At 30.8% G+C, this 18,800-nt stretch overlaps 3 protein-coding genes and 1 long non-coding RNA gene across 5 annotated transcripts; 3 read left to right on the top strand and 1 right to left on the bottom strand.

The window, feature by feature from the left end:
- The first annotated feature begins 1,350 nt into the window (after positions 1 to 1,350).
- Positions 1,351 to 8,940, top strand: LOC124530380 (succinyl-CoA:3-ketoacid coenzyme A transferase 1, mitochondrial). The gene is made up of 9 exons (XM_047104534.1): positions 1,351 to 1,655; positions 1,808 to 2,006; positions 2,119 to 2,237; positions 3,036 to 3,176; positions 3,576 to 3,996; positions 4,873 to 5,028; positions 5,492 to 5,613; positions 7,118 to 7,288; positions 8,515 to 8,940. Exons 1-9 carry the CDS (start codon positions 1,578 to 1,580, stop codon positions 8,674 to 8,676), a joined length of 1,569 nt encoding a protein of 522 aa, XP_046960490.1. The 5' UTR covers positions 1,351 to 1,577; the 3' UTR covers positions 8,677 to 8,940.
- A 2,740-nt stretch (positions 8,941 to 11,680) lies between these two features.
- LOC124530457 (peripherin-2-like) lies at positions 11,681 to 14,985 on the top strand. Its single transcript, XM_047104631.1, has 6 exons — positions 11,681 to 11,780; positions 12,209 to 12,338; positions 13,039 to 13,252; positions 13,500 to 13,627; positions 14,489 to 14,642; positions 14,797 to 14,985. Exons 1-6 carry the CDS (start codon positions 11,681 to 11,683, stop codon positions 14,983 to 14,985), a joined length of 915 nt encoding a protein of 304 aa, XP_046960587.1.
- A 202-nt stretch (positions 14,986 to 15,187) lies between these two features.
- LOC124530667 (39S ribosomal protein L20, mitochondrial) lies at positions 15,188 to 15,990 on the top strand. Of its 2 annotated transcripts, none has more exons than XM_047104920.1 (2): positions 15,188 to 15,263; positions 15,449 to 15,990. In XM_047104920.1, the coding sequence occupies exon 2, from the start codon at positions 15,457 to 15,459 to the stop codon at positions 15,931 to 15,933; it is 477 nt and encodes a 158-aa protein (XP_046960876.1). In that variant the 5' UTR covers positions 15,188 to 15,263; positions 15,449 to 15,456; the 3' UTR covers positions 15,934 to 15,990. The 2 variants fall into 2 exon arrangements, with proteins under 2 accessions (XP_046960876.1, XP_046960875.1); XM_047104919.1 differs by having other exon boundaries at positions 15,246 to 15,353.
- LOC124530668 lies at positions 15,937 to 17,534 on the bottom strand. Its single transcript, XR_006966478.1, has 2 exons — positions 17,162 to 17,534; positions 15,937 to 16,128 (listed from the first exon to the last, which is right to left on the bottom strand). It is a non-coding gene; the product is annotated as an uncharacterized LOC124530668 (long non-coding RNA).
- Between the last annotated feature and the right edge of the window lie 1,266 nt (positions 17,535 to 18,800).

Raw genomic sequence — 18,800 nt, 5'->3', positions numbered from 1 at the left:
TTAGTAGCTTCAGACCCCCCGGCTAAAATTAGTCCACTTAAACAAGAGGCAAGTTAGCCACTAAAAAAATTACCATTCCTCGATTTCAAAAGATTCCAATAGCCACCACAGCTAGTATCGGAATACTTGGCGTGGATATTTCGAGCCTCGTTCAATTCCGCGGTCAATTGGAAGGCAAAGCCAAATTGGCATCAAAAAAGCTCGGTGTGCTCAGCAACCCAATACAGTATTTCATGTCAGCCCATTGCCTAAAACTATACAAGGCGCAAATTGAACCCCACATGGAATATTGCTATAATAAATAATAAATTATGTATAATTTTAATATATGCTTATTTTAAGATAAACCTGTTGATTTTTTTCCTGGAGCACGAAACGAAAAAATCGTGTAACTTTGATCGATCCTAAATGCTAAACTATTAATTAAATTGGCATGTAATTTCAAACTTAAGCTCTAATGCCTACTATTAGTTACCAAAAACCCAAACTCCTAGCTTTGTCCACTTCGAAGATATAGGGGGGCGAAACAGCCGCGAATCGCTTCGAGAAAAGATGGTACGGCCGTGCCCGTTTTGCTCGAGACTTGGCTGGGGCACGGCGATGCCCCCAGATCGTTCCCAAATGGAAGAAATAAAACAAAGTGTAAACTATTTTTATTCACATATATTTGATTCACAGACTGTAAAAACCTGTGGGTGTACTTCCGTTTAGTCCATACCCCCGATTACAAATTAATCGGGGGTATGGACTAAACGGAAGTACATTATAGTCATTAGTCAAATATTGCGACAAATCGATAACGAAAACGAATAAATCAAGAGGAATAAATCATATAGGCAAAATACCTAAACTAAACAGCTTATCAAATTATGACGTTTCATTTTAGTGTAGCCAACTCAGTTCTTCCTATCAATCTATAGATGTAAAAATCATCGTAAAGTCTACATATGTAAAATATTCTTATCCATTTATTTTTAACATAGCATCAAAATGGATTAATTTCATTTATGTTTTATTTGAAATGCTTAAAGAATTTCTACCCAGAGCTGTTATATAGATTAAAAATATGGATTATACCTACCAACTTCAAAGTTCCAAGTGCTTAGTGCAGTAAGAGTATGTAAATATTCAAATTTCAAATCATTACTATGAAACAACAAATAATTACCTTAATACTTAATTTTAATTGAATACCAAAGTAATTCTAAGTGTATTATGGAATTTTAAGAAATGCATATATACTGTAAGTGTTGATTACCTCCATAATATTGGTTATATTATTACTTTATAAATATGTATGTATATTTACATACCGATTTGATTATTTAAAATAGTCGCTGTTGGGTGGCGACTTGTTTTTGATATTAATATTTTATATCATTCTTAGTGAGATAGTACAGCCTATAGCGTGTGTTGACTGTTGCTGTGAAATGTGATCTTAATATCTTATTGTTTTATCTTACCCGGTTGACCTTATCGTATTGTAGCACTTTGCGATTTTTTGTCTCAAGATATTATCAGTCTTTATCGTCGTCGGAGTCACAAGTGTGTTAAAAGTAGAAGAGTGAAAATTTAAAATGGTTTTATTAACTTCTGGTAAACTTATTCTTTTAAAATGGAATTCATTTTCTCCTACAATCATTTCAATAGGAAAGGTAAGGTATTTTTTGATAAAATGCATTATTTAATTCTATTTTAATAAACTACATCCTGCTTAAAAAAGTATTAAATTTAAAATTATATTACAGTAATTTGAAAGAGTCTTTTGTTATTTTATAATTCCTAATCGAAAATATTATTGTTACAGATATTATCATGTGCCACATATAGCACTGTAAATAAATCGAATAAAATATACCAAGATGTAAATGAAGCTGTGAAGGATATAAAGGATGGATCGAAACTACTAGTGGGGGGTTTTGGGTTGTGTGGAATACCAGAAAATCTCATAATGGCCGTAAATAGGAAGTCTATTTCTGGACTCACAGTTGTCTCAAATAATGCAGGTATGTACTATTCTTTTAAGTATGTTGTAGTTTTATACATTAGTATGCTATGTAGTTAGGCATACCTAGCAGTAAAACCCAAATTTTAAGTTTTGTTTATTTTTTATTATAGGAGTAGAAGATTTTGGTTTGGGTATATTACTTAAGAAAAAACAAGTGAAAAGAATGATATCATCATATGTAGGAGAAAATGCTGAATTTGAAAGACAGTTTTTGAGTGGGGAGTTAGAAGTAAGTTAAAATATTTTTAAATATCAAACATATAAATATATATTATGTAAAATTGATACATCAAATTTAATAGTTTGTTCTGCTTTAACTTATATCTAAATTAATTATTATTAAAATGGACAAAATATTAGGTAGCAGCTTTAGTTTAACATTCTAAATAAACATATCAACTCCAAAGTTGTACTTTTGAAATCACAGACAGACGCATAAATTTTTATTTATTTGTCTAGATGTATAAGTATATGATTGTGTAGAGTTGTTAATTGTAGATATGAAATAGATCTTAATTTTTATTTTTGGGGTAATTATTTATGTATTGTAAATTTTTGATTACTGTTCATGAAATTAAATATCCAAATTAGATGTACTGTTTGTACATTCATTTGGTACTATTAACATTGTTTATAAGGCAATACCAGTCAAGATAGATTATTTTTTTGTTAATTTTAATGAAAAAATCTGAATTGTTTTAAACTAAACTTATAAAAATGGAATAACACCAGCATTCATTTTTATATTTTAAAACAAAATTCATGAAAGGCCATCTACTATGGTGTTATGTATGTATAAAAGAAACAGTTTCAAGTTCCCCAACCTTTATAGACGTTAGACCAAATTACTGATATAATTAAGTCAAAACAATTTATGAATATTCATTATCTAATGAATTGTATATATTGCTAATCAAATCAGATAAAAATATTTATTCCAATAACATTGATACAAAATCCATTTTACAATTATCTTTGTCCCCTTTTATTATTTTATATTTAACTATAAAAAGCAATCCCTATGTAGGTAGAGCTTACACCGCAAGGAACTCTGGCTGAAAGAATAAGAGCTGGTGGTGCAGGCATACCTGCATTCTATACACCAACTGGGTATGGAACATTAATTCATGAAGGTGGATCACCAATTAAATATGCTAAGGATGGAAAGGTATGTTGGAATTACTCTGAGGACACAATAGTCTTATTTAAAGAAAAAAGCATTGCATATTTTTTCTGATAGGTGTCATCTACACCAAGATCAAAGCATGTAATTTATTCAATCATAAAGATTTTTAGATGTAAAAACAATTGATGGGTGTTTGAAATTTTATTAATAAGATACGAATGGTAAGTTTTTTCGCGAAACTTTAATATTGAGCTTAAAAATTCCTAGCCTGGGTTCCTTTGAAATTATTTTTTACAATAATACTATATTTCATCACCTCATTATATAATGAGGTGGTAGATTATACAATCTAACAGTAACAAAGTCATTTCGTGAAGATGATTTTATCGGGTAGCTAATAATAAAATATAGACCTTAATTTCTTCACAATTTTTTGTCCAGATAGACATAGCAAGTGCTCCTCGAAATGTCCAACAATTTAATGGCTTGAACTACATAATGGAAGAGGCAATCACTGGTGACTTTGCATTAGTCAAAGCCTGGAAAGCTGATAGACACGGCAATCTGATATTCCGAAAGAGTGCACGAAATTTCAATCCAGCTATTTGCAAGGCTGCGAGAGTTACTATAGCTGAAGTAGAAGAGATAGTCGACGAAATCGACCCAGACTTTGTGCACGTACCATCAATATACGTCCAAAGGATTATTTTGGGTGAGAAATTTGAAAAACGTATTGAAAGAAGAACAGTAACGAAACCAAAAGAACAGAAAGAGAAGAAATCTTCGGATCTCATGAGGGAAAGAATAATAAGAAGAGCTGCTTTGGAATTCAAAGATGGAATGCATGCAAATCTAGGAATTGGTAAGATGATTCAATAAAAGTATTAAAATATTTTCAGTGTCAAGTCGTTACCCTGGTTATTAAATTTGTGTACTTGTAGCCCCAAGTTGCCATTTGCATACGGAAAAGAGAATTTTTTGGGCAATGGTACGCATATGTAATAAGATACTGGGAAATATAATCAATTTACCCTTTTCAAAATTTAAAAAGATTATCATATTATTCATTAAAAGAGTACTTTTTGGAAAAAAACGCCTGGAGTTAGATTCGGGTTTCATCATAGGGCACTAATTACTGTAATAATTACTAATTACAGCATTGTAAATTTGTTTATATGAAAAGAGCAACTATGCGAGTTTCTTGCCGTTTCGTCTCGCTATAAGCTGCTTTCCGAAACGGTGGTAGTATTTAATTATTGACGATTCAAAAACGCTTCGTTCTGAAGTTTACTTGAAATTGATTTGAAATTAGAATTGGGAAGATATAGGGGAATTAAAAAGAAGTGTTCATAACCATATACACAGTGGCGGATTAACAAATCTGCCGCTAGTAGGCAAATAGTGTTCTATCGTCCTCATTACATTGGTTTTTTCCCGTTATTAGTATGATTATAAACTAGGTGATATTTCTGTCAGTTACTAGATTATTTTTCAAACCCGCTATGTAGTGACGAGTATACAGATTACGGATGTATTGTGTATCTGTATAAATATAATTATAAGATTTTTTGAAATTTCTGTAAGATAATAACAAATTTGGGCTAAATTTGCCGCCCCTTTAATCTGCCGCCCTAGGCTCCAGCCTTCTTAGCCTATTGGTAAATCCGCCACTGCATGTACACACGATACCGTGTCAATTGGACCTTAGAAAATAAACTTTATATATTTTCGTTCATAGGAATGCCGATGCTAGCCAGTAACTATATTCCGAAGAATGTTAAAGTTTTATTGCAATCGGAGAATGGTATCCTTGGTCTCGGACCTTTTCCCACTGAGGATCAAGTGGACCCTGACCTCATAAATGCTGGAAAGGAAACTGTTACAGTAATCCCTGGTTCGTATTCATTTAACTGTATTTGTTTGGATCATGTATTAAATAAATAAATAATTATCTGAATCTGCTATCTTTTAAAGATAAGATAATTTGAGTTTGTGTTTAATTAAACGGATAGCTATAAAAAAATTAAGATTATGTTCAATTAAAGAAAGTTTGTTCTTAAAATAATAATAAAAAATGTGTTTATTTTAATTTATTTATGTACGTAAAACTCTATTACGTATTTTGTACTTGATATCAATTTAATGTACGATTTTACCATGTTATGAGATAACCGCAAACAAACAACACATTTCGAATAATAATTCACTGTATACATTACTTTATCTGAAACAAATATGTATGTTTTGTAGTAGATATGTAAATTAATATAGAATTAGAATAGTTGTTTATCGAGTACCGGTATAACAAGTTATTTTAAGGTCTAGTAGTTCGGCAATAATGTATGTTTTTTTCGCAGGAGCTTCTTATTTCTCATCCGACGATAGTTTCGCTATGATTCGAGGGGGCCACATTGATTTAACGATTCTCGGTGCTATGCAAGTTTCTCAGTATGGAGATCTAGCGAACTGGATGATTCCAGTAAGTATATGAGTGGGCAGCTGCGTGGTTTACAGCAGACTATATAATATGTGCCATAGAGCCTTTTGACATTTAATGAAATAACTAATTCATAAATTCGTAATCAATGCTTTGAATCACAGTACAGTACAGTACAGTACAGTACAGTAACAGCTAGTAAATTTCCCACTGCTGGGCTCAGTCCTCCTCTCCCATTAAGGAGAGGGTTTTGATACATATTCCACCACATTGCGGGTTTCCAATGCGGGTTGGTGGAATACACATGTGGCAGAAATTCAATGAAATTAGACACATGAAGGTTTTTCTCACGATGTTTTCCTTCGCCGCCGAGCACGAGATAAATTATAAACATAAATTAAGCACATATACATATATACCCGTTGTTTGAATCCGCATTCATTGGTTAAGGTGGTCGCATTCTAACCACTGGACCATCTCAGACGGATAGTAAATCCATGAAGATGACAGATATTAATGTTTAAATTGATAATAAGAACATAAATCTGTAAGTAATCCTTTGCGATTCATCAGTCTTTTTTTTTTTAAATTAGTTTAAAAGGAATTTAAGTTTATTCCAAATAAATTAATAGGGGTAAGCAACGAGTTACAATCATCTGAAGTAATGGACTGAAGTCAATATTACAAATGATAATGTAATTAATTCAACAATCACTATCATTGAATTATATGTCAACAAACATTGTATAGTAGTATATTATGTTAATATAAATATTTAATTAAATCTGCAGACATATAAAATACAAATGGACTTATAAATATTAATGTTGTTTTTAAGAATGACTGCCTCCTATTTTTATGTTATTGTTATATCTATAGCAGAGTTCTTACTTTATTTCAACCTATACAAAATGTGGTCAATTAAACAACAAAACTAAACTGCAATTCAATGATATTCTAATAAACAGATATGTTATATCCATACTAAACAACAGAAAAAAGTATGCCGCGCCGGAGACCGATTATTTTAGTTTATTTTTACATTTCGTTAAAAGTAAAAAGGATAGCTTAATAAAAACAATAAGTAAAAGGGATAACTAGATGTTTTAATTACGCAAAACGTATTACTATGTAATTATGATGTATTATAACGTATTACTACGTAAAACGACTAAAGGCAAACGTCCCAATTAGGACGTTTTCTAGTCTTTCACTTTTTGCGCGTTAATAACATATCTGTTTACTACAACATCATTGCTGAAATTACATAATGTGATTGCCATATGTATAAGATAGCCATGTAAATATATATAAGACGACATCCGTTGTCGAGTTGTGAGTACATCGGTTTTTATGAGTACACCACTTTGAGGTCTCGGGTTCGATTCCTGGCCGAGTCGATGAAGAAAAAGTTTTCATTCGTTTTCTATGTTCTTCGGTCCGAGTAATTGTAGTTCCAAAACACAAGTACTTTAGCTGCTTACATTGGGATCAGAGTAATGTTTGTGATGTTGTTCAATATTTATTTATATTTTTCTATTTTCAGGGTAAAATGGTTAAAGGTATGGGAGGTGCAATGGACCTCGTGTCCGCCCCAAGGACTAAGGTCGTTGTGACTATGGAGCATACTGCTAAGAATGGCGCCCATAAAATTCTATCAGAGTGTAATCTACCTCTCACTGGCAAGAATTGCGTGGACATGATCATCACAGAAAAGGTAAACAAGGCGATCGGATCGATTGGATATAATAACTCGTAAACATTGAAAGTTGTCACATATACATATATTGTAGTAATTTACTTATGTAGTAAACAAGACAATTATTTATATGATATATAAATACGCGCACATATTACATTCCCATCCGTAAACAGTTTTACTACCGTTTTCTATTTATTAATATGTTTAAGTTACCTGTGTAATCCTATTTTGGTTTTAATTATATGTTATATAATTGTCAATATATCAACTCATTAAAAACTGTTGGATTACCAAATAAATAAATAATAAATAAGAAAAACATATACAAAAGTTGGTTGATTCGTGAATTTAGACCACAGACAATACTATTTTATTGTAATGTGTAACAACATTGCTGTATTCATTTAGCATTCGACGTATCTAGAAAACCGGAAGTAAAGTGAGCGGTCAATTAAATATTATGACGGATGATGTAATTATATTCATTTGTTTTCTAAAATCTATATTTAGATCTACTATTAGCCTACCTCAATATACTATAATACTGGAGAGTTCAGAGTTATCGTGATAAGAAAGTTAATGTCGCTTATATTCATATAATGTTTATTAAAACTAATTCGTAATTCTAACATGGATAGTTAGTGTATTTATAAATAATGTAAAAATGTAAGAAATTAATAGTAGAGTTAAAATTTATAAACATATACTTCGCATAATATGCTGGTTCATCTAAGCCATAGTAATAATAATTACCTTAATTTAAATAAACGTTAAATGTGTGTGAAAAGTTACCACTCAATAAATATTCTACAGCGAAACAGTACATTTTTATATAGTAGTACCGTTTTGAATTGTAATCTGACTTATCTTTATTTGAACATGACTTTTCATATATTTTTTTGAACATGACTTGTCATAATATATTTATTTGAACATACTCTAATAATTATTATAAAACAGGCGAGACATTGTATCGTTTTAATCTCATTTCATGTTAGCATTAGTTACATTGCATATTATAATTACATTAAATATTCTTCACCACTTAATAGAACGCACCAAAATTAAGTCTTTATATTTAACCAACCGTCTGTAGAAGACAATTCTATGAAAAGACAAATTAACTTAAATTTAGTGCCTGACGAATCCCCACAATTACATAAGCTCATCGATTGTCTAAATTGAATAAGGAAATTTAACGATCTCTCTAATAACATATCATATTCGCATTTTTTTTTCAGTGTGTATTCGAAGTGGACAAAGAAAAAGGTCTCACGCTGACTGAATTAGCTGATGGTGTCAAAGTTGAAGATATACTCGTCAGCACTGGTTGTGAATTCAATGTCGCTCCAAATGTGAAAAAAATGGGTGACATTACGCAAATTGAAGCTACGAATGAATAAATTATTTATACTCAGAGCATAAATTATACACGGTTATCAAGGTCTTCAAAGTAAACAGATTTACGTATATGAAACAAATTTTAGACTAAGAATAATATATTTTTATATGAAATATTAAATAACTATTTTAATTTTATTTTTACAACAATCATGTGTTCTTTTAATCTAAGGAATTTAATTATTATTTTTTAATAATCTTGTTAAAAGTGCAGATAAGAACGTACTTACATTTCTCATTAATGTAAAAATAGTATTTTTAAAAATATATACATATATAATAAAACATGCTTTACAAAAGTTGTTTCATTGATCAATAAAATTAATTACTACGAACAAGTTTAAAAATTTACTATTATTACGTGATTGTGATGATAAATAGATACCTATTTATAGTTAAAATGGAAAATGTGAATGACATTGACATTTAAGAAAAACTGGTTAGCAACTCAGAGGTGAAGACACACCCTTAACAAGCTGTAAGATTAATTAGAAATGTAAATAGAATTACTAGTAATTCATTATGATTATGATTAAAAAAGTATTTTAGTTTTTTTTATTTTTATACAGTAGGTACTGGTACTGGTACTGGGTTTATTATTAAGCGTCAATAGCGCAATCATTAGGATACCTGATTTCTTGGGTTGTTGTTCTGCACACTCCTAACAAGCTGTAATATTCATTAGAGATGTAAATAGAATTACTAGTAATTAATTATGATGGGACATTGATACTTTTTTTATTATTATTATACAGTACTAGCTGGTCTCCGCGGCTTTGCTCGCGTGAAATATGTTTATAAATAACTCAACAGACTTTTTTAAGATCTGAGATGGCCCAGTGGGTAGAACGCGTGCGTCTTAACCGATGATTGTGGGTTCAATCCCAGGTTAGCACCAGCACCACTGAATATTTCTGTGCTTAACCCTTTCACCGCCAGACTTTTTACCGATTGGCGTGCCCCCAGCGCCCGGCAAATTTAACAATAAATAATACCTACAACAAATAGGTTTGTAGGTAAATTTTTCGATGTCGATGTCGATATTTCGCTATGATAATGATATTGTATTTACGAGCTTGGTTAACCAACAACTATATACATACTTACCTACAGTATACTCTATTACTACTGAATGAAAATTTAAAAAATGATACATTACAATTATTATTATATTTTTTATACAACTAAGTCGACAAATGTCCTGCTTTAACCCTACCTCAGTTGAAATAAGACTAAAAAATAACTAAAAAAAAATGAATATAAATTATAATTACTTTTCATCAATATTAAAATTTTCGTCTGGCACAAATTCTTCATCGTCATCACCTTTTAGAATCCGTATTAATTATTCAGCAGTCGTCATGGTAATTAAAACAGGAACATAAAACTATTACAAAAACACGCGCAACACTAATTGAAAGTTATATACGGTTCAACTAGGTTTGACGTCATGAACGGTCGTGTTTATCCGACACAGGCGCTGGCTATATTAGCAAAGTGGACACAGTCTAGGGATGGGAATTTGTATTTATAGTTGTAAAAACAACACGTTATTAAAAAACAATAACTTAATGTGCTTTTTTTATTAAATAACCTGGTATTTAATACAATATTTTTGTCAATAAATATTCCATATCTTAAAAATTCTAACATTATGTCTCATCACTACGGTCGAATAAATACGACACAGGCGTTGGAAGTCAATGCATTTTCTCCTGAATAATATTAGTAAATTTACCGTAATGAAATATTATTTTATTTTGTTTCTTGATATAGTAAATGTGAATTATAAGACTAAATAAAAGGTTGAATAGATAAACTTTCGAAAAAAAATATGGCTATATATATATTAGGCTAAAACATCATAATACGTTTAGAAATTGAATATATAATAGTCAGGGTTTTGTGTCGGATAAATCCGACTCAGGCGGAATGAGCTCGAAATGTTTTGTCGGATAAATCCGAATCTGGCGGTGAAAGGGTTAATTTGTGTTTATTTCGCTGCTCGGCGGTGAAGGAAAAATGAGGAAACCTAAATGTGTTGTAATATTCATACAAATTCTGTCACATGTGTATTCCAAGAACCAGTCGGGGTTCTTGGAACATTTAATTATACGAAATAAATACTGATGATAAGATAAGTATTTGTTTTTTTGTAATTAAATGCCTGAAGAGAAAGTTTCATGCTTCTAACTTCAAATATAGCGGACTTCCGAACTAACCAATATAAGCAATAACAACCCCTATTCCACTCCTCAGGGCCAGAATATCCGGATACGGTTAAATACCAGACTTACATATATACTAACTTTCAACACTTCCATCCCTTTAGGGGTAGAATATCTAAAAACGCTGAAATAGATAACGACTTATTTTTAATCAGTATCCCAAAACTAAAATTTCATGTCCCTAACTTAAAAGATTGACGGGCTACCAAACAAACTTACAATCCTTATTTCACCCCTTTAGGCATAGAATATCCAAAAACGCTGAAATAGATAACGACTTATTTTTAATCAGTATCCCAAAAATAAAATTTCTTGTTTCTAACTTGAAAACATACAAACGTTTATCCACTATTTCACCCCCTTAGAGGTAGAATTTCCAAAATTACTTTCTTAGTGGGTGCCTACTCAATAAATCCAACTTGCTCACCAATTTTCAAAACTCTAACTTTAACAGTTTAAGTTTGGCGATGATGAATCAGTCAGTCAGGACTTGTTATTTTATATATATATATAGATTTGCTTCTTCGCCAAAACCCCATATGTATATTTAAAAAAAAATTAAATAAAGTGATTTTAATGTAGAAAAAAATTCTCGAGCTTATAAAATAATTCAACAGCTTATTAATTTATTTTGTACTTCAAACGAAGTTTTCTATTAATAGTTTAAGTTAAGATAATTCATAAAATACTGGTCGATTTATGAAATGATTGTTTCGTACTTTTATTTTGATGAGTCAAGATTAAAACGTCATTTTTGTTTGGTTATTAAAGACGAAAGATGAGTCAACATCCTAATAGTCCCATTGTGGTCTGGATTTCACTTATATTATGGCTTATATCAGTATTAGCTATATTGTGGTCATTAATATTATTTTTCTGTGAGTCTATTATTCCTATAAATGATTAACTGACTTTTAGGTTGCATTCAAATGCCAAAATGTAGACACATTTTGATTTAGAAGTCTGATTTATTATTTCGTTAATTTAGTGAAAACTTTATAAAAATTCAAAGTCCTCGGTTTAAATCCAGGGTCATGCTAGTAGAGTTATAAAGTTTATCAAATAAAACTTGAGTGGGTATTGCAGTGCTTAGAAATGTATAGTTATCGTTATCGTTTCGACGCTGGAAAGCTCTCAAAGTATTATTAAATATCCGTTCTATTTGATTATGAACGTTAATAAACAGACGATGTAGAATCTCCCAGGAGAGATCTTACTAATCTTTCGAATTTGTAATATTACAACACACACAACTACAACTACAATTTTAACGGTTTATTTTCTCTACTAAAATTTGTCTTTACAGATGTCAGTGATATTTTATTTTTGACCGGTACAGATCTCGTGAACGCGGTCGTATTGCTGACCGCAATTATTATGCTGCCGCCAAATTTCTATCAACTACAGGCAATTGCAAATGGAAATAAGATTGAGTTGTGTATTTGATTCGATATTCATTTTTGTATTTGTTTATCCGATGCGTTTGTTTATAATTTTATTAGCAAACGGAAACTTTGTTTATGGTGTAATGATATACAATCTACTTATCTGAAACAAAACAGTATAAATGTTTTTTTTTTTTTTATGGAAAGTGGACCACCTGATGGAAATTGGTCACCATTACCCATAGACAATGCGCGTTGGGAACTAAGATGCTATGTCCCTTGTGCCTGTAGTTACACTAGCTCACTCACCATTCAAACCGGAACACAACAATAATGCATACTGTTGTTTAGCGAGTGAATATCTGATGAGTGGGTGGTATCTACCCAGGCGGACTTGCACAAAGCCCTACCTGTATTGTTTTTATCATATTGAATCTTTTAAAAATCTCTATAAAACTACACACTACCATTATTCTCGTTCCTGGCTCAACCTGTTTATATCGGCGTCATCCTTTAATATAATACAGCTGTATAAAATGGGGCAACACATACTTTCATATCATAGGGAATAGAGTTAGTGAGGAAAGCGCGATGGAAACTACAAAAGAGACTATAGCACCAAGCAGCATGGAAACATTTATTGAAGTAACAACAAATCACCTTTACCCGCCATTGTTTGAGTCGAGTTGCACACATACAATGAACAATCAGTTATTTCAGGAATCAATCATATTCATTTTCTTGCTTGCAGGCACACAGCAAACGTTTTTTGCTGTCGATTATGGACCTGTATTGTATGGGTGATTATACTAAATGTTTTTGGTATAATTGTATGCATCATGAGAATATTTTCATGCGAAGAGGTTACTTCGAGTTATTTAACTAACAGTATTAAGCAGTACAGGACAGTTCCTAAACATAGACAGTTTATTGACAAACTGCAATGGTCTCTAGGCTGTTGTGGAGTAAGAGAAATAATTACTTAATTTGAAATACAATTTATTAAGGTTTATTATTAGAAAGGGTTGCTTTAGAAAAGAGATACTTTTAATTAGTATACAATAATATGGATCACAGATTGTAGAATGATATTGATTCATTTGATTTCACTTAACATTGAATGTAACAATTTTCATTACATAACGAACTACTATCTAATTAATATGAAAATGATGATTACCTAAATTGTATTTCATAAATAGAAGATTTTAGCTGAAATCGTATAAAGATTGGTTTAGTCAAGACTGGCATGATAAATTACGTGACTTTGAATGGATAAGTACAAATGATAGAAATACAAATTCCATAAATGGTGTAGAAACAGACAGTGTTCCGTTCAGGTAAGATTGTTTTTTATTAATGTTAAATATTATTATTATATTATAAAGACAATAAAACAAAATATACTTAATAGCTGGGCCAAATTTAAACTTAATCGGATATAAAAATTAACAGGTCTACGCGAAACTTTTTACGCGTTTATTCAAAAGATCTCTCAAATTCTCTCAGATCTCGCTCTCTAAAATTAATTCTTTGTTACAACAACAGCCTGTAAATTCCCACTGCTGGGCTAAGGGCCTCCTCTCCCTTTGAGGAGAAGGTTTGGAACATATTCCACCACGCTATTCCAATGCGCGTTGGTGGAATACACATGTGGCAGAATTTCTATGAAATTTGTCACATGCAGGTCCACACGACGTTTTCCTTCACCGCTGAGCACGAGATGAATTATAAAGACAAATTAAGCACATGAATCAGTGGTGCTTACCTGGGTTTGAACCCGCAATCATTGGTTAAGATGCACGCGTTCTAACCACTGGGCCATCTCGACACATGATGTGTCGAGAATTCTTTGTTAAATTGTAACAATTTATTAAATTGTAATGAAAAAACATCTTTAATTGTTTTGCACATCTACGGTGGGAGCTCTAAAGTTGAGAACATAACCCATTTTTATGTGCAGCTATCGTCCCATAATGACAAAAATTGGCTTACGCTATATCTTAATAGGATATTTGAAACTGAATTAGGTATACTTGTTGGTAGTTTTTTCAAATGCGGATCTTAGTTCCATTTTATTATTATTTTTGCTCAAAATAATAGAAGTGTAAGTTTTGTATACATTGAAAACGTAATTCATCTTTAAACTAAAATTTATATTTATTTATTTGTTTGAGTTTAATAAGGAATATTTTTATTAGTTGCTGCAAAAGTGGATCTTGCGTCTCTAGTTATTTGAAAGAGTTGGGCAATCACTCGATAAATACAAGGGGTTGCTTTAATATAGTACATAGCTGTATTATTGTGTCTATTATTATGCACCTTATTATGTTTATCATTGTTATATTGTTGGAGGTATGTCTAACTTAATTTTAAATTAATAGATTTAGTAAGTTATATTATCTGTTTTAATTGTATTATAAATTAATTTATTAAAAAAAATTAAACAATACAATTAAAATGTTAATTTGTTTGCTAATTTGTAAATAATCCAGACTTTTTTTTAAAGATTTTGTTACTCAAGCATATTATGCACAAAGAGAATAAAGTAATCGGTTTCAAAAAGTTTGGCAATAAGTTCAACATACGACACATAATGTCTGTTAACGATAATTTTGACGCGTCAAGTGATTCTTACGTTATAAACGAGGAAGACAGTGAAATTGACTCATCTAATGCTTACTGTGGTGAAAAATGAATTAGTACATATATAGTATTTGTTTATATTACGTTTTGTACGATATTGATTATATGATATATTGTCAAAACTTTAATATTAAATAACTTATGCGATGAATTGATGTTTTTTATGTTTTATATAATTTTTAGTTTTAGTGCCACTGTAAAATAATATTCTAAATAAAATACTGGTCATGTTGCAGTAGCTGGCAATTGTGAGAAACTTTGTCAATGTCACTTATGTTTATTTTACTAATCTGTTAGTTATTATATCAATGACAGATGTCAATATTTAAGGTAGGTTTGAAACTTAGGTTATGTTGTTAAATTATTAAAAATTCTATTGTTCATAAAAATTGGAAGATTTATAACAATAACAGTAGTAAGGTAAAAATCTTCTAATTTTAATCATGGAAGACTGTTATTAGTGATTAAGTGATTGTGGAATTAATACTATAGTATTCTACCATATATCTTTTCAGGTATAGAAATGGTATTCTTAACCGTTGCAAATTGGATTCGGGCTCGTGGCCCTGATGAATTTTGGAGAAAAAGAAAGATATTTAGATTGGCAGCCCACTTCACTGGCCGTCGACGAAATTGTTATTCAGTTGCAGTCCGAAATGTCCATCGAGCTTTGGCCTATGCGACCAAAGCTCGTAAATTGAAGAAGGCAGATATGAAAGCTCTTTGGGACACACGTATAACAGCAGCATGTGAACAACATAATTTAACAGCCTTTTCTTTAAGAGAAGGATTAGGCCGGGCTGATATAATGTTAGATCGTAAATCACTATCAGATTTAGCAGCATGGGAACCAAAAACATTTCACTGTCTAGCTGCAGTTGCCAAACAAAAACTAAATCTTGATGGTTTCATTGATGGAACTGATAAGAAAGAGCCGACAGGAATCAATTTAAACCTCAAGGATGTAATGTTAGAGGCTTGGCTTAAAGAAAAGAAATAGTAATAAGTGTTAATTAAATTTAATCTATTATATAATAAATAGTGTCATAGTCAACAATACAGTTTTTATTAGTTCCCTATTCCCTTTTTGAGTTGTTTAGTTAACTCATTTTGCTTCTCTAATATATAAAGGTTTTCTATTTTTCTCCTCTGTTGTCGTTCAGTATCTCGAATAACACCCTCATGCATTTTTTCTCTGTAAAAAATATATTGAAATCAGCTTTTGTTATAAGATAAACTCTTAGACTATTTCATTTACTTTATGGTTAAGTTGCAATACAAATGTTAATATTTTAGGGTTATGTTAAAAGTCCAGTGATACCAATGTGAGGTCAGGGTAAATTGCAATAACAAGTTTGTACCACCATTGACGCTTTTTGCAATTACCAATAAAACTTGAAGGTTTGTTTTAGCATAGACTAGTAATTTTTGTTAGTCTCTTATTGAATTATCTTTCTGTATTTTAAGTATAAAAACAATTTTTTTATAGATTCAGTGCGTGCATTTTATTTTAAAACAAAATGCAATGCACATCCATATAATGTTGATAAATGATTTTGAAGAAGTTGAATTGAATTCACTAATCATTGTGTACTAAATAATGCAAGCTCAAGTTAGAAATATGAACATTGAATGAAAATTGTTGGTTATTTGTTTTCTAGCTTCTGTCAATCAGAAAGAAAAGCGACAATATCTTTTTCAAGGCCCAACCCACATAGGGGCATGTAGAAAATCAAGAAAATAATATGATTCATCTATTTAAAATCCTATCAGTCTGTATAACTAATATATCAAAGATATGTCGATAGCTCATTTGGAATAATTAGGTATTCAATAATTTGTATAGGCTGTGAATGTGTTAACTTTTTTTAGAAAAAATATTAATTTCTGTGACTAGAAATTAATCTACAATGAGGAAATATCATTTCTATAATATGATATTTTTACATAGCTGTCTTTAATTCAATAATATTGTATAATTGCTTGTAAATTCTTACAAGTATTTCTTGAATATTAACGAAGACTAAGAAAACTACATAAAACGTGATCCAAATTATTATATAATAAAATATTTACAATAAATATTCAGTAAGAAAATTCAGTAAATGCTTTTAGTGTAAATTATTAACTTCTAATTAAAACAAAAATAATGAGGGACAAATACATTAAGAACGATTATATTATGATTACAAAATATTATAATTTAAAGGTATTTTTAAAATAAATACCTGTCCGCTTGCTGTTTTATATGGACATAACTAACTATTGCAACAGTTACAGCGCAAGATAGGCCTAAAACTAATTTAGAAGTTATCGAGGACATTATAATTTTAACTAAATTAGAAATATATCCATTTATTTTATTAATTAATACCGATACACAGTTTTCCTTATTTTATTGTGCGATTATTGACATTCCTGTTCGTGTTATGATTTTTTGACATATGTCAAAATCAAGGGCTGAACACAGACTATCTAGGCCGTAAATATGATAATGACAGGAAATTCATACGTAAGTTAGTAAATACACCAAAAATAACATACATAATTTTGTTTGCATGTTATTTTGAGTTATATTTCTCAAGATGTTAGTTATTAAAAATGCGTAATAAAATACGAAAAGGTTGGCATTACTGGCACACAGAATGAAATGAAAGGAGTTTAATGCGTAGTTAACGTAAAAGGATGTCGGAAAGATATTTTTCGATATTATGTATGTACCTTATTATGTATACTAGACATTAGTTATCCGAAAACTTACTGTTATTAAATTATAACTAATGAATTGTAATAAAAATAATAATTGTTCGATTAATTAACTATAGAATGTTCAAATATCTTTAGTTTGGTTTTGATATTCATATAGTGTAGGTGCCCACATAAACAGCGGTGATAATAATAGGATATTTGTCTGGTTTTTAAAATCCATTTTATATTATTTAGTAGAGGTTAAGAACCCAGTAAAAATTGATTTTTTTATTTGTAGTACATATTTGCCGAAAAATATCATATTAAATATTTCATATTTAAATAGTGCCCGAAAATCATACTTGGAAAATATGCTCTGCAATGGGGTCGGTGACGTCACTTGCCTGTATTTTTATCTGTGGTACATATAGTAGATAAGCAAGGTTAACAAGAGTCGAGATGGCCCAGTGGAGTCGAGATAGCCCAGTGGTTAGAACGCGTCCATCTTAACCGATGATTGCGGGTTCAAACCCAGGCAAGCACCGCTGATTCATGTGCTTAATTTGTCTTTATAATTCATCTCGTACTCAGCGGTGAAGGAAAACATCGTGAGGAAACCTGCATGTGACAAATTTCATAGAAATTCCGCCACATGTGTATTCCACCAACCCGCATTAGAACAGCGTGGTGGAATATGTTCCAAAAACCTTCTCCGCAAAGGGAGAGGAGGCCTTTAGTCCAGCAGTGGGAATTTACAGGCTGTTGTTGTTGTTGTTGTAAGGTTAACAACTTAACAACCAAGTGACTTCATCATAAGCCCGGCCAATCAGGATTCAGAACCATTTTGTGTTACGTGACAAGCGATTAAAAAAAGCATTTTTATTTATGGATTTTTGAATAAATTAAGTATCATTTTCAATCAAATCACCTTTTCTGATTATAACAACTGACATTTTATTTTTCGTATTGTCAAATAGCCTATTAGAGAATCCGAGAGAAAACAATTTTAAAGGCTAGTTTAACTAGTCACAAGAACATGATTGCTTAGCTCTGAAGGTTAGTACCAATGGAGGTGGTATTGGTGGTAACCACTTACCACCATATGGACATTTGCTTTGAATAAAAAAAATAGTATGGTCAAAATATATGATGAAGAAGAGAGAATTCTAGTAAAACAAT

Source organism: Vanessa cardui, chromosome 6 (genome assembly GCF_905220365.1).
Source record: "Vanessa cardui chromosome 6, ilVanCard2.1, whole genome shotgun sequence".
Taxonomy (NCBI): Eukaryota; Metazoa; Arthropoda; class Insecta; order Lepidoptera; family Nymphalidae; genus Vanessa; species Vanessa cardui.
Note: the sequence above shows the minus strand (reverse complement) of the source record. Positions and strands in the feature narration are given on the sequence as shown.